Raw genomic sequence first — 12,522 nt, 5'->3', positions numbered from 1 at the left:
TGAGTAAGGACAGAGGCAGAGATTGCAGCAATACATCCACACGGCAAAGAATGCCCAGGATCGCTGGTGCCAGAGCCAGGCAGAGGGGCAGGGAGCAGAGCCCCTCGGCACCCTGGTAAGGAATGGGCATGGCCAGCACTTGAGAGAGAATAGTTCCCATTATGCCAGGTTGGCCGAGCTGGGGTATCGGGGCATTTGATAAGGGTAGGCTCAAACTGAGGACAGCCCCTGCCCGCTGTAGCCCATAGGGACGCCCTCCGCAAGAGGGCACAGTCAGAGGGCAGCCTTGGAGATGCCCGCGGAGCGCTGCCTTTCTCCTGAAGTAGGCTGGGTGTCCCCAAGCCCTGCGCCTGGGCTCCTGACTCTCAGGATGTGCACAGCCCCGAGGCACCCGGCTCTGACGCATCCCCCCGCAGGGCCGTCCATTCCTGCACTCCGCACTCCCCATCCAGCCCTGGCGCCCACTGGAGACCTACCGAGGCAGAGCAGCCACAGGGATTCTGCGCTCATAGCGCCTTCCGCTGGAGCCGGACCCTGGCTTCAGGCCGAGCAGGCAGCGCTCTCCCTTCCCACCCGCCACGAGCCCGGACCAGAGGATGAGGCTTTGCTCTGATGCTTTGGATCTGTCATCACCGGGTGCAGCGTTTCCTTCTTGCAACCGACTCAGGAAGCCAGAAGCCAGCAGTAACCACACGTTCCACAGATGCTGGGGTGCGGCTCCACCTGCCCCGCCTCCTGGGGTCCTGCCCAGCAACGTTGTAAACTAATTTTGAACAAATATTGGTTTACTATATTTATGTATTATATATGTCTACATCTTCATTAAGATGTTTTAATTTTGTTGTTGTTGCTTTTAGCTATTGGAGATAGTTACAGTTTCACATACAAAAAAAGAGTCATCATTCCTTGTTATCTGAGGGAGTTTGTTTCCAGGGTGCCCCAAACCAAAATCCAAGGATGCTCAATCCCTTGTGGAAAATGGGGCAGTGTTGGCATGTAACCCAGGCACAGCACACAACCACAGCATGCTTCCAAGTATCTGGATGCCCTGTGACACCCGTACAGGGTAAACGCTCCGGGAACCATTGTTACCCTGTGCTGCTTAGGGAATACACACAAGGACGCTTCCTCGGGGCAACTTCTCCAGAATATCTTCCATCCCTGGTGGAATCTGCCAGCGTGAACCTGTGGCTCTGAGTGCCTACTGCAGCAGAGCACCCACCTCCCCCTCAGTCACCACCCAGTGGTGACATAACCACAGGACATTTTCAACACCAGAGAGCCAGCATCTGCACAGACAACCCACAAGGTCACCGATGTCTCTCATCACAGAGAATATGGATAACAATAAGTGGGCAGGGCTTACAAGTGATGGATGGGTGTCTGTCCTTGGTGGAGATGACTTCACAGGTGTGCACTTACCCCAGACTCAGCAGGTGGTAGACATTAAATATATAGTTTTTTACATGTCAGTCCCACCTTAATAAAGTGCTTTAAAATTTTATTAGCTCATCTATCACCTTAAAAATGTATCATTTCCCTGGAGTAAGAATATCTGAAATCTCTTTCCTGAAATGGTCACAAGAATCAGCATCAAAATACTCCAGAACGGGAGAGGACAAGTCTCCCAGCAGCAGATCTGAGCGGCACCGTGTGAAACTTGCAGGCATCTCAGCCCGTGGGGCTCAGGAACGGGCAGGGTCGGAACTCGGGCAGAGTCCTCTTCTGCCTGTGTCCTGTTCAGTGCGTCTTATTTCTAAAATTAAATGTGGATCTCGGGGGAGGCTGTGGGTGCCAAGGACAGACCTAAGTTCAGAAGAGGATCACTGATTCTCCGTGCCTCCAATACAGGTTCTAGATGGAGCTGAAAGTGTGGCAGGGAACCCAAACCAGGTGAGCCCCTGTGGACGGGAGAGAGCATCCTGAGCCCTGGAGCCCCTCTGCCTGAACCAGCTGCCCTGGAGGAGGGGGAAGCCAGCTCTGAGGCCGTTTTTCATGCTCCATTAGAAACTGGGTAGCGTTGCTGGCCAAGATGCGATTAGGTGCCAGCAGTGAGCCGCGCTCGAAATCAAACCTTCCCATAGGTTACAGTTATTGGCAATGTTCACTCGTGTGTGTTTACAGGGTTCAGAGTATCTTCAGGCCAGATTCTAAGAGGGAGTGTGGATATGGAGTTTTGATAGAGAGCATCCAGTTTTTCTCTTGAAAGGTGGAGTGGGGAAAGGCGAGAGAATATTCCGCAGGTACCGAGTCACCATCCGTCAGGAGGAGTTCCCAGTGACTGCACATCGAGGTGACATAGTTAATGGTCATGGATGGTATGTTTCAACAGCCTTGTAAGGATTTTGTCAATTATCTGTCAATAAAACTCCAGGGAGGCTGGGGATGCAGCTCGGTGGTACAGCACTTGCCTATCACGGGATGAGGGGCCCTGGGTCCCATCCCCAGCACTGGGGGGTCGGGAAGCAGATGTGGTGGTGCACACCTGCAATCCCAGCCACCAGGAGGCTGAGGCAGGAGCAGGAGCATTGCAAGTCTGAGGCCAGCCTGGGCAACTTAACGAGACCCTTTCTCAAAATAAAAAGGGCTGGAGATGTTACTCAGTGGTAAAGCAGCACTGGGTTTGATCTCTAGTACTGAGAGAGAGAGAGAGAGAGATTTTCCTTGGTGTTCTTCGCCCAGACTGGCTGTAAAACCAGAGCTCTATCGACTGTGGCCACTCTTGACCACACAGCAGCCCAAAGCCTCCTAAGCAGGAGTGGAGAGCCTCTCCCTGGGATGGTGGGCGAGACAGCCCTCCTGCTGCCTGAGCACACCAGGAACATCTGGGTGAAGAAGGCCAGGCACAGGGGACAGCCAGGACGAGCCCTGACACCAGGGCAAAGGGCACTGGAGAGAGGCAACAGAAATAGGAAGGGAAACCAGAGAACTGGGAAGGGAAACCAGAAAATCGAGTCCTTCACCAAGGGGCGGGCAAACATTTCTCAGCTAGGACACAGAAGGTTTTCCCATAAAGGAAAAATATTCTTGGTTTCTCAGTTTCACCAACATTCAAAACTCTTGCTTTTCAAAAGACGTTAAGGGGCTGGGAGCTGGCTCAGTGCGAGGCCCTGGTTCAACACTCAGTATAGAAAGAAAAAAAAAGAAGTTAAAATCTGAAGGCAGGGCATAGACTGAAACCAATCATTGCTCAGCGTATATGGGCTGAGGGGCTTGTGTCCAGATTGTGTGTATCTTTACGTTGCAAAGTTAAGAAGATAAAGAATTCAGCTCAGCATGCCCCAGGACCCAGGTTCCATCCCCAGTACTGCCCCCCCCCACCAAAAAAGAACTCAACTAAAAATAAAAGTGGATAAAATGTCCAATCAGCAACTTATCAGGAAGATAAGTATGTATTATAATAGATGAGATGCATTTTGCATCCTATATATATATAAATCGTGTATATTTTATATTCTCAACATACACTCTTAGGAAAAGGAAAAATAAAGCCACAGTGATCAAACTGATGGAACTGGGATCTCAGAAAAGGTCCACACATACATGGGCTTTGGCTTAGGGTCCAGGTGGCTGTGTCAGTAGAGAAAAGAGCTCCTATGTTTTAGTATGATCATCATAAAAATGCTTTATTGGTGAGGGTGCCAAGCCCGTCCCTGTCCCAGGGAAGGAGTCAGGAAGACGGAGCCATTATTCAAGGAGCTGGGAGAGCCGGTGGCACAGGACACTGTCTCCGACCAGCTGACCCAACTTGTCCCGGGTTCACGGGTGCACTGGGGATCTGGGGGGAGCCTGTGGGTGCCAAGGACAGACCCGAGCTCAGGAGAGGATCACTAACGTATCCCCACCTCCAACACAGGTTCCGAGGGTCCCCCTCTCCCCGCCTCCCCGCCTCCCCTCAGGTGCTTTCATGGAGGCTGACGGCTCCTTGTTAGATTCTACTGTGACGGGGGCTTCGCTGGCACCTCATAACAATTTAGAGTCTGTCCCTAAAATGAATAAGACAGTCCCACATGGTGAAAAGAACAGTCTACCTAATCTGCCATCTGTACCCGTGCGGAGGAACCAGAGAGGTGCTCAGAGAACCCGGGCGGGTGGAGCACCGGGCGGCTGTAGCCAGTGGCGCGGCACCAGGTCGCTGAAATTTGCTGCAACAGTGGATCTTTACGACAGCGGCTTGGTGGCAATCATCTATCTCACCAGGAGTGGGAGGACGTATTTAGTGCACAATAAATGACCTGATTCTCCCTCCCAGGCTGACTGAGGCAAATAAAATTGGCAAATAAAAACAAGCGGACGTGGCCATAGTGTGTTCTGCTTCTGTTCACCAGTGACACCCCTCCAACCGTGGGGCGTCGCTGCAGCTGCCCGCCATGGGCGGTGCGCAGCTGCCTTACCTGGCCGAGCGTGTGGCACCCCTCTAGCATGCCAGGCTTCCAGCACGAGGACCACCCCCATCAGCAGGACGCCGGCCGCCACTCCCAGCCGCACGAGGTTGCCCTTGGTGTAACCCTCGGACGAGGCGCCCGGGGAAGGCCTCCCCGCTGCTGGGCTTGGCCCTGGAGAAGGGAAGCTTGGTGTTGGCCCTGGCTCCTGTCCTGGCTTCAGCCCACCCCAGGAGCCCAAGGCTCACCTCATGGGTTCCCTGCAGGCCGAGTCCCTAGGGGGGACAGCAAGTCCCTCGCAGGTCGGGGAAGCCCACTGCGGCTCTCACCAACGACCATAAAGACCATAGAGACCTGACCTCCTTCCCTCCTTCCTTTCCTTTTTTCTTTTTTGGTACCAGGGATCGAACCCAGGGGTGCTTAACCACTGAGCCACACCCTCAGTCCTTTTTTTAAATGCTTTTTTAGAGATAGGGTCTCACTGAACTGCTGAGGCCGGCTTTGAACTCACGATCCTCCTGCCTCAGCCTCCCGAGTCACTGGGATTAGGGGCGGGCGTGCACCACCGCCCCTGGCCAGACCTTTATTACTATAAAACAGTCGCACCCCGCACAAAAGAGAATTCACAAAGCTGAAGGAGGGGGAGGGCAGCTGGCGAGGCCACCTGCTGGCCTGGACGATCACTCAGTCCTAACAGTGGCCCAGAGACAAGAGACCCGAGGAGAACCTGCGCCAGGCCAGGAGCAGGAGGCTGTGGGAAACCAGGTGGAAAATGGAGAGTCCTTGAGAACAAGATCCCATCCCAAGGACTACACGGACCCGCAGAGACGCAGGGAACCCGAGAGGCAGGATTCAGGATGCGGAGGGACGGCGCAGGGGTCACCAAGGGCCAGAAGCAACCGAGGAAAGGAAACTGGGGAAGGGAAGGCTGTTAAGAGAAGTGACAGACAACTACGAGGTGACAAAGTGCTCACCTGTCACCAGGATGTCCAGGGCAGGGCTGGGGTCCGAGGCCCAGAAGGGAGCCCTTGCCTGGTAGTAGATGCAGCTGTAGGTCCCCGTGTCATTGACTGTCACGCCCTGAAGGGAGAAGTCTGACTCCGACCCCACTGGCCTGTGCAGCTGCACGGGCAACGGGGTCCCGGCCTTCAGCAGGGCAGACTCCAAAGGCTGCACCATGGTGCTGGGTATCTGGCACTGCAGGGTCACCTCTTCCCCTGCGGTCACCTGGCCCACATGATGGGCTTGGAGGGAAGGTTTAGGCAAATACCCTGCAAGGGAAGGTGGCTCTGAGGTCCTGGGGAAAGTCCCCCCACCCCCACCGCACCCCCGCCTGGCAGGAAGTCCCCACCACACCTCCCCTCCCCCACCGTCTGCTCTGGATTCAGGACCCAGATGTCCCCTCCCACAGTCCTGGATGAAGCCAAGGGATCCAGTCCTGTCCCAGCCCCTCCCCAGATGCTCTGGCGATGACAGCCCCTCCCCTCCCCCCTTCCTCTCCTCCATCCGTCCATCTGGGGTCACCACATGCTATTCTGGGCAACCCCTCCGCTCACCTGTGACCAAGAGCAGAAGGACATTGCTGAGCTGAGAGGTCACACCGGAGAACCCTCCCCAGAAGCATTCGCAGGTGTATAGCCCAGCACTCCGGGGTCCTAGCTCAGTGAGAAGGAACTCTGCCGTGGTCTTAGTGGGACCCAGTGGCAGCCTGGAATCCAAAATATCAGGTCCCTTTCTGAGAAGGAACCGGATCCCCGGGACCGGGCTGGAGCACCGCAGAGTCACGTTGCTCTTGGCGGGGACCACGGAGCTGGGCCAGGCGCTGAGGGTGGGCTTGGGAAGGGAGCCTAGAAGGAAGCAGAGCTCAGGGCTGGTGGCAGAAGCCCAGTTGGAGAAAGGGTCGGGCTGGGGACGTTCTTGCTCAAGGACCCGGCAGCGTCTGCAGAAGCATCACTCACCATCTCCGGGGGGGTCTCTTTGGCCAACACACAATCCTGCAAAAGAGCCTGTGAGGAGGAGGGCTGCCTGGAGCTGCCTGCCCGAGGCCCAAGCTCCTGCCGAGCCAACCCTGGCTCACACTCTGGATGACAAGGTCTCCTCCAGCCCCGCCAGCCTCCCGTGCTCCCACCTGCGCTCCCCGGGGCTCGGACAGAGCCTCTGTTCTCACCTTCCGTCCCCAGGTTTCACATATTCCCACCCATTCTGCCACAGCCTGGGGCGCAGTGTCCGAGTCCCCCGCCTTGACCCCGGGGCAGGGCTCCGTGCCAGGCAGACTGTTGGGGAGATTCAGGCCTGGGGGACCGTGACTGCTCCTGAGAACCTCAGGACCCTATGCTGGGGTGCGAATCTCCTGTAGACTCCGGGGACCGAGCAGCCTCGTAGAGAAGGCTGCCTGGTGCCTCGGGTGACGTGGATGAAGACGAAACCACTTGGTCTTCATAGTTAGGAGCTGAGAGAAGTGTCCCTACCCCAGGTCATGGAGGTGCTGTGACGGAGCAGCTGGAAGGCAGGCCTCTGTGTGGCCCCCAGGTCTGTCCAGGCCCTGGCTCCTGGGCGGCCATCAGCAGCACGTGCGGGCTGACTGGTGACACGCCCCATGATGGGGTTTGAGTGTGTCCCCTAAAGTCTCTAGTGCTGGAGGTGAGTTAGGTCCCCAGGGAACAGGACCAAGGTGGTGGCACCTTTGAGAAGCAATGCAATCACAGGGCAGCGCCTGTGAAGGTTGATGCCATTCCCACAGGGCCAGGCCAGCTCCCCCGCCAGCACACATGCCCCTTCTCTGCCAGGCAGGACAGGGCACTCTTGCCAGATGCCAGTGCCATGCTGTTTGGACTTTCCAGCCACCAGGACGGGAGCTGCTGCAGTGTGGATCTGCACCGTCCCCCCCCAGGCTCGTGTGCTGAGGCCTGGTCACTGGGGGTGTGCTCCTGAAGGGGTGATGGGGACCCTGACCCCTTCCCATCTGTCTCCTTTTGCTTCCTGGCCACTGTGGGATGGGCAGCCTCCTCCACTGCAGGTTCCCGCCATGATGTACTGTACTGCCATAGGCCCAAGGCCACGTGCAACCGACCCTGAGCTGAATCTTCTGAAACAACAAGCCAGAATACAGCTTGCCTCCTTCTAAGTTGATTCCCTCGGGCACTTGATATCACCCACAGAACGCCCACTGCAGCAGGTGCCACAGCCTCAGGTAATTTGTTACAGCAACACAAAGCAGACCGATGCTCGGTTTTAGCCTTAGTCATATTTTACAAGGATGGGCCCACCCCGTCTTCCTCCCTTGCTTCCGATACTGCACCATCATATCCACCTGCTGGGGCGAAGGACTGGCTCTTGGGGAGGGCTAGGGGAGCCAGCCTGTACTCTAAATCTGAAGGACTTCTGACCCAGTGATAACCATTACTTCTTTTCATGCTTGTTTGGTGCCCTGTGTAAGCCTCAAAAAAATCCAGATAGTCCAGAAGGGGGAAAACACAGCCCTGCCCACCCACAGGTAGCTGCACTTGTGGGACGTTCCATCTGGGTGGTCTGACCCAGGGCTGCCCACTGGGCTGGGGACCTGGGAAGGTCCAGGGCACAGAGCCAACCCAGAAGCACGAGTCAGGATCCCGGGGATGGGCTCGGGCCCGGGCACTCTTCCACATGGCCCTGGTGATTTGAATGAGAGGAGGGGGGAGAACCCCACCCTAAATGAACCTGACACGCACCGCTCAAGACTCGGACATCAACTGAGGCAAAGAGGAACTTCTGAGTGGAGGAGCTTGACAGAGGTGACCGTTCACAGTGGTCCTGCCCCAAGTGCCCAGACTCGGGGGACTCGGTGCTGCCTGAGTGCCAAGGTCTCTTTCAGAGGAACATCAAGCCTGAGTGTGGACACTGTCATAATAAAGAGATCGGGCTAATCCAAGAGGTTTCCTCTTTTTCCTCCACTATGGAGCCAACAGTTTTGTGTCTTAGCGCTAAAAGGAGGAAGTTTCTAGGCTTTTGTGCTAAAATTACACACAAGAATCGGTTGAAAATACATTTCATGTTTTAAAAAGGGAAGTAATAAATAGCTAAATGGAGGAAAATAGCCAAGTGCCCATCGACTGAGGAATGGATAAGCTAAAGGTAGTCCATCCTCAAATAGAATGTTATTCACACACACACACACACACACACACACACACGAACAAGGAAATGTCGACATGCCAGGCCATGGTGGGCAGACCTTGGGGACGTTGCGCCAGGGGGAGGAGCCAGGAAGAGAGGACATGCACAGTGCCCCTCCTACAAGATACCTAGACTAGGTAACTCATATGAACAGAAGAGGGCAGGAGAAGTTTGCATTTGGCAGATTGGGGGACTTCTCTGCTTCTGCCACTTCGAGAACCAGCTCCTTGGAAAAAGTCTCATTCTAGACCAAGATCTGTGTCTGTAGAGCTGTATGTTATCCCACCTACAATGAAATACTATTCAGCCATAAAAAAAAGAAGGAATGAGATTTCCATGCAGACAGCCAGGGAAGCTCTCTCAAAGAAACAGTTCACGGAATCAGTCCCTCACCAAGTCAGAGACGGAAGAATAACAAAAAGTATCATCATTAGCCAGGCATGGTGGTGCACCCCTGGAATCCCAGCTCTCAGGGGTCGGAGGCAGGAGGGTGGCAAGTTTGAGGCCAGCCTGGGCAGCTCAGCAAGACCCCATCTCATAAAAAAAAATCAAGAGTCATTATTGAGCACTGTTCACTGCACACGAACCTGTTAAGCTGACCTCCAAAGAGGAGGAAACGGAGTCCTAAGTGTGGACACAGCGTCCCGACACCCGACAACTGGTGCACCCAGGAGTGAAGGTTCTGGCACCCTGCTGCCTGCCCAGTCCCCCCAACACAACTGAACACCTCTTCCTTAGACAGGCCTCTCACAGAAGAAAAGCTCCGGGAACCTGAAGTTTCGGGGTCAAAGAATCAGAGTGACAGAAAGGACCCCAAGGCCACATCGAGGCCAGCTGGCTTTCTTCTGGGCTTCGGGGGATCCAGCACCACTTGTTTCTAAAGGCATTTTCCGGGGTTGCGTTCTGGCCCCACAGCTGGGCACATCCTGAGCTACTCTAGCTCCTCAGATTTCTCCAGATCCAAGTCCTTCCCACACCCCCAGGACACACCAAGGACCCCTTCATACATGCCCCTCCCAGGGGACCTCCGTGGCTGGGTGGAAACACTGCTCACGTGGCCTCAGACGGTCGTGTGTGGAAATTCAGTTTCCCTGAATCCGTGCAGTCCTGAGCGAGTCACTCTACATTGCAAATTCAGATTGAATTCCTAAGCTGTAAAAGTGGACCGAACTTGCTTTTGCAGGGCTTTAGGGACTGGGGATAGAACAGAATGGTGTTCCCCAAGCATGGCACCAGTCCCACAGGTGTTCTATGCCATGATTTCAGGTGGGAGGAAGGGCGAGTAAAGTATCGAATCCTACCTGAAAACTGTTATCTGTGGGGCTGGGGCTGGGCTTGTGGCTCAGTGTGAGGCACTGGGTTCCATCCTCAGCACCACATAAATAAAAAATAAAGGTCCATCAACAACTAAAAAATATATTTTTAAAGACCTGTTATCTGTTATCTTCTGATGTCTCTTGTATTACTTTTGATTATAACAGGAAGAAATTCCATTTGAAGCCAGCCTCTCTATATTGCCATCATGGCTAACTGCCTCCTTAGAAAACCGCAGGCGGCAGGCTCAGAACCGTGGCCAGCAACGGCGCAGGGTCGGAACCCCCGACCTTGTCTCCTATGCATCATATCTACTTTACAGTTACCTTCCGCTTGACATCGGACTTTAATTACGACCCTGATATAAAGTCTCTATCTTCAACACTTTCACTCACACAAAAGGCTGAGTGATATTGAGAAGACCTAAAACCCCGGGCAGCCCGGTGCAGAGGCACTCAGCAAAACCAGGAGGTTGGCACGGGCTGGGGCTCATGCCTCCCCTGCATCACCAAGATCCAGCTCTTCCCTGTGATTCCTCTCTATCTGTCCCCAACCTCTCACCACTAGGAGGCTTTCTGCAGCCCAGGGGATGGCCCCGGGACACTTACTGAAGCAGAGGAGGGACAGGAGCCGCGGGATCATGTCCGCCTGCCAGCTGTTCCAAGCGTCCTTCTTGGTTTTGCAGCCCACAGACCAGGCACAGCCTCCCTGACCCAGGAAGTGGCCTTGCAGTCCCTCCCTCGAGCAGCCACATCCAGGAAGCATGCTGATTTCAACACGGTCCTCACACACCCGTCTTCAAGGGCCTGACTCACAGCAAACCCTGCTCGGCCTCAGTTGCACGTCGGGCCTCGACTGGAAACCCCCAACAGCTTAGCACTGGGGCCTGCAGAGTTGGTCCCGAGGAGGTGCATGCACCTCGCTCTTGAGAACTGGGCATTCTGCACACGTGAAGCCACTCGATGCCGTCACACGGGCCGTCAGGGCTTCTCGCCCAAGAAGAGTCACGGAGCCCAAGGGGACTTTCCACCCACAGCCCACACCGGTGAGTGCACAAGGCCAAGGCGGACTTGCTTTGGCTTTGCTTTCGGGGTGGGTTTTGTTTTAAACATAAATATATTAGGGCTGGGCGTAAGGCTCAGCGGTACGGTGCTCGCCTAGCGCACATGAGGCCTTGGGTTTGATCTCCAGCACCACAAAAATAAAATATGTAAACAAACAAAAAAATATATTCACTTGAAACTTTCATTTGAAATTAGAAAAGGATTCTTTCGACTCCACTGATGTCCCCTGTGTCTCTGTGATGCCCCCTTCTGCCCCCATCTTATTCCTCTCCAGCTTCCACCCATGCGAGCAGACGTTCGACCTTGACTTCCTGAGTCTGGCTTATTTCATTCAGAAGCATGACGTCGTCCAGTTCCTTCCATTAACCAGCAAAGGACGTGATTTCGCTCTTCTTGCTGGCTGGGTGGAGCTCCATTGTGTATCTGAGCCATGTTTTCTTTACCCTCTCACCTGTTGGTGGGCACCTGGGATGAGTCCACAGTCTGTCCACTGTGAGTTATGCTGCTATAGACACTGGTGTGGACATCGAGAGGGAGGGAGGAGGGACGGGAAAGGGGAGGGAGAGTGGGATGAATCCAACAACCCATGCTATGTGCACATGTAAGTATACTACAGGGGATGTAGAAGGCCCAGTTAAAAATAAATAAATGAACAAGTGAAAGGAAGATCAATAGGGGAAGGAGGGTTCGGGAGGGAGGAGGGGAGGGAGGAGGGACTGAAATCAAATTCCATACGTGTATGATTTTGTCAAAATGAACCCAACTCCTCTGCATCTCCATAATGCTCTCATTTTTAAAGAGCATCATTTCTGATGTCAGAATAGAGATGCGCCTGGCAATTCACCAGGACACCATTTGACTTTCCTTTCCTTCTGCTTTCTGCAGCAAGCTCCTGCGTGGTCAGCAGGACTCGGTTCCCGAGGCCCCATGGACGGAGGGCCTGAGCCCCTGGCGGCTGAGTCGGCCCTGCTTCCCGGAGTCGGGGGCTTCTCAGCACAGCCCACCTCAGCCCCGACAGTCAGGAGTCCGCGGGCAGGAAGGGCGTTAGGGCCATGAGAAACACGGCTGCCGAGGACATGCCACCTCCCTGGCCACGTTCACAGAATCCAGCAGGGATTCCCAAGGGGCACAGGCGTGGGCCGGGGAGGGGGGCTAGGAGATGATGGCCAGAGGCCAAGGCCTTGGTTAGGCGGGTGGGAGGCTTTTCCTTGATATCTGCTGTGTAGCGAGAGATGACAAGATGCCATACATTTCACATTCACGAAGAGAGTCAGTTTCAAATGGTCCCACCACAAAAGCTGACAGACGTAGTCATTAGCTTGATTCAGTCACTCCATGTCACCTCCACGAATCATCATATCCCCTTTCACACCATAAATATCTATGGTACTTTGTTGGCCTACGATCTTTAAAATGCAGAAATGTTAAAAAGAGGTAACAGGTAAAAGGAGGTCATTAGCGTGGGCTCTAATCCAGTCCCACTGGTGTCCTTCCAAAGGGACAGACAGGCATAGAGGGATGCGGGGGGACAGCGCCACCTGCAGGCGGAGGAGAGAAGCTTCGGAGCTCCAGCCCGGTCCTCTCCTGGATCCAGGACAGAGAGAAAACAC

General features: G+C 54.6%; 1 protein-coding gene across 1 annotated transcript; it reads right to left on the bottom strand.

Annotated features, from left to right (window-relative positions):
- Window positions 1-3,543: 3,543 nt before the first annotated feature.
- On the bottom strand, window positions 3,544-10,879 carry Tarm1 (T cell-interacting, activating receptor on myeloid cells 1). The gene is made up of 6 exons (XM_078031483.1): window positions 10,457-10,879; window positions 6,341-6,376; window positions 5,939-6,229; window positions 5,357-5,653; window positions 4,395-4,556; window positions 3,544-3,789 (listed from the first exon to the last, which is right to left on the bottom strand). Exons 1-6 carry the CDS (start codon window positions 10,611-10,613, stop codon window positions 3,692-3,694), a joined length of 1,041 nt encoding a protein of 346 aa, XP_077887609.1. The 5' UTR covers window positions 10,614-10,879; the 3' UTR covers window positions 3,544-3,691.
- Window positions 10,880-12,522: the final 1,643 nt, after the last annotated feature.

The sequence above is a fragment of the Ictidomys tridecemlineatus genome, chromosome 15 (assembly GCF_052094955.1).
Source record: "Ictidomys tridecemlineatus isolate mIctTri1 chromosome 15, mIctTri1.hap1, whole genome shotgun sequence".
In the NCBI taxonomy this organism is placed as follows: Eukaryota; Metazoa; Chordata; class Mammalia; order Rodentia; family Sciuridae; genus Ictidomys; species Ictidomys tridecemlineatus.
Note: the sequence above shows the minus strand (reverse complement) of the source record. Positions and strands in the feature narration are given on the sequence as shown.

Bases quoted from the DNA above. Each gene is read 5' to 3' on its own strand.
- Tarm1 (XM_078031483.1), bottom strand. From the start codon at position 10,613: ATGCTTCCTGGATGTGGCTGCTCGAGGGAGGGACTGCAAGGCCACTTC. The intron at 5,654-5,938 runs GTGAGCGGAGGG...CTTCCCTTGCAG, and splicing joins CCTTCTGCTCTTGGTCACAG to GGTATTTGCCTAAACCTTCC. The intron at 4,557-5,356 runs GTGAGCACTTTG...TCCCTTCTCCAG, and splicing joins CCTGGACATCCTGGTGACAG to GGCCAAGCCCAGCAGCGGGG.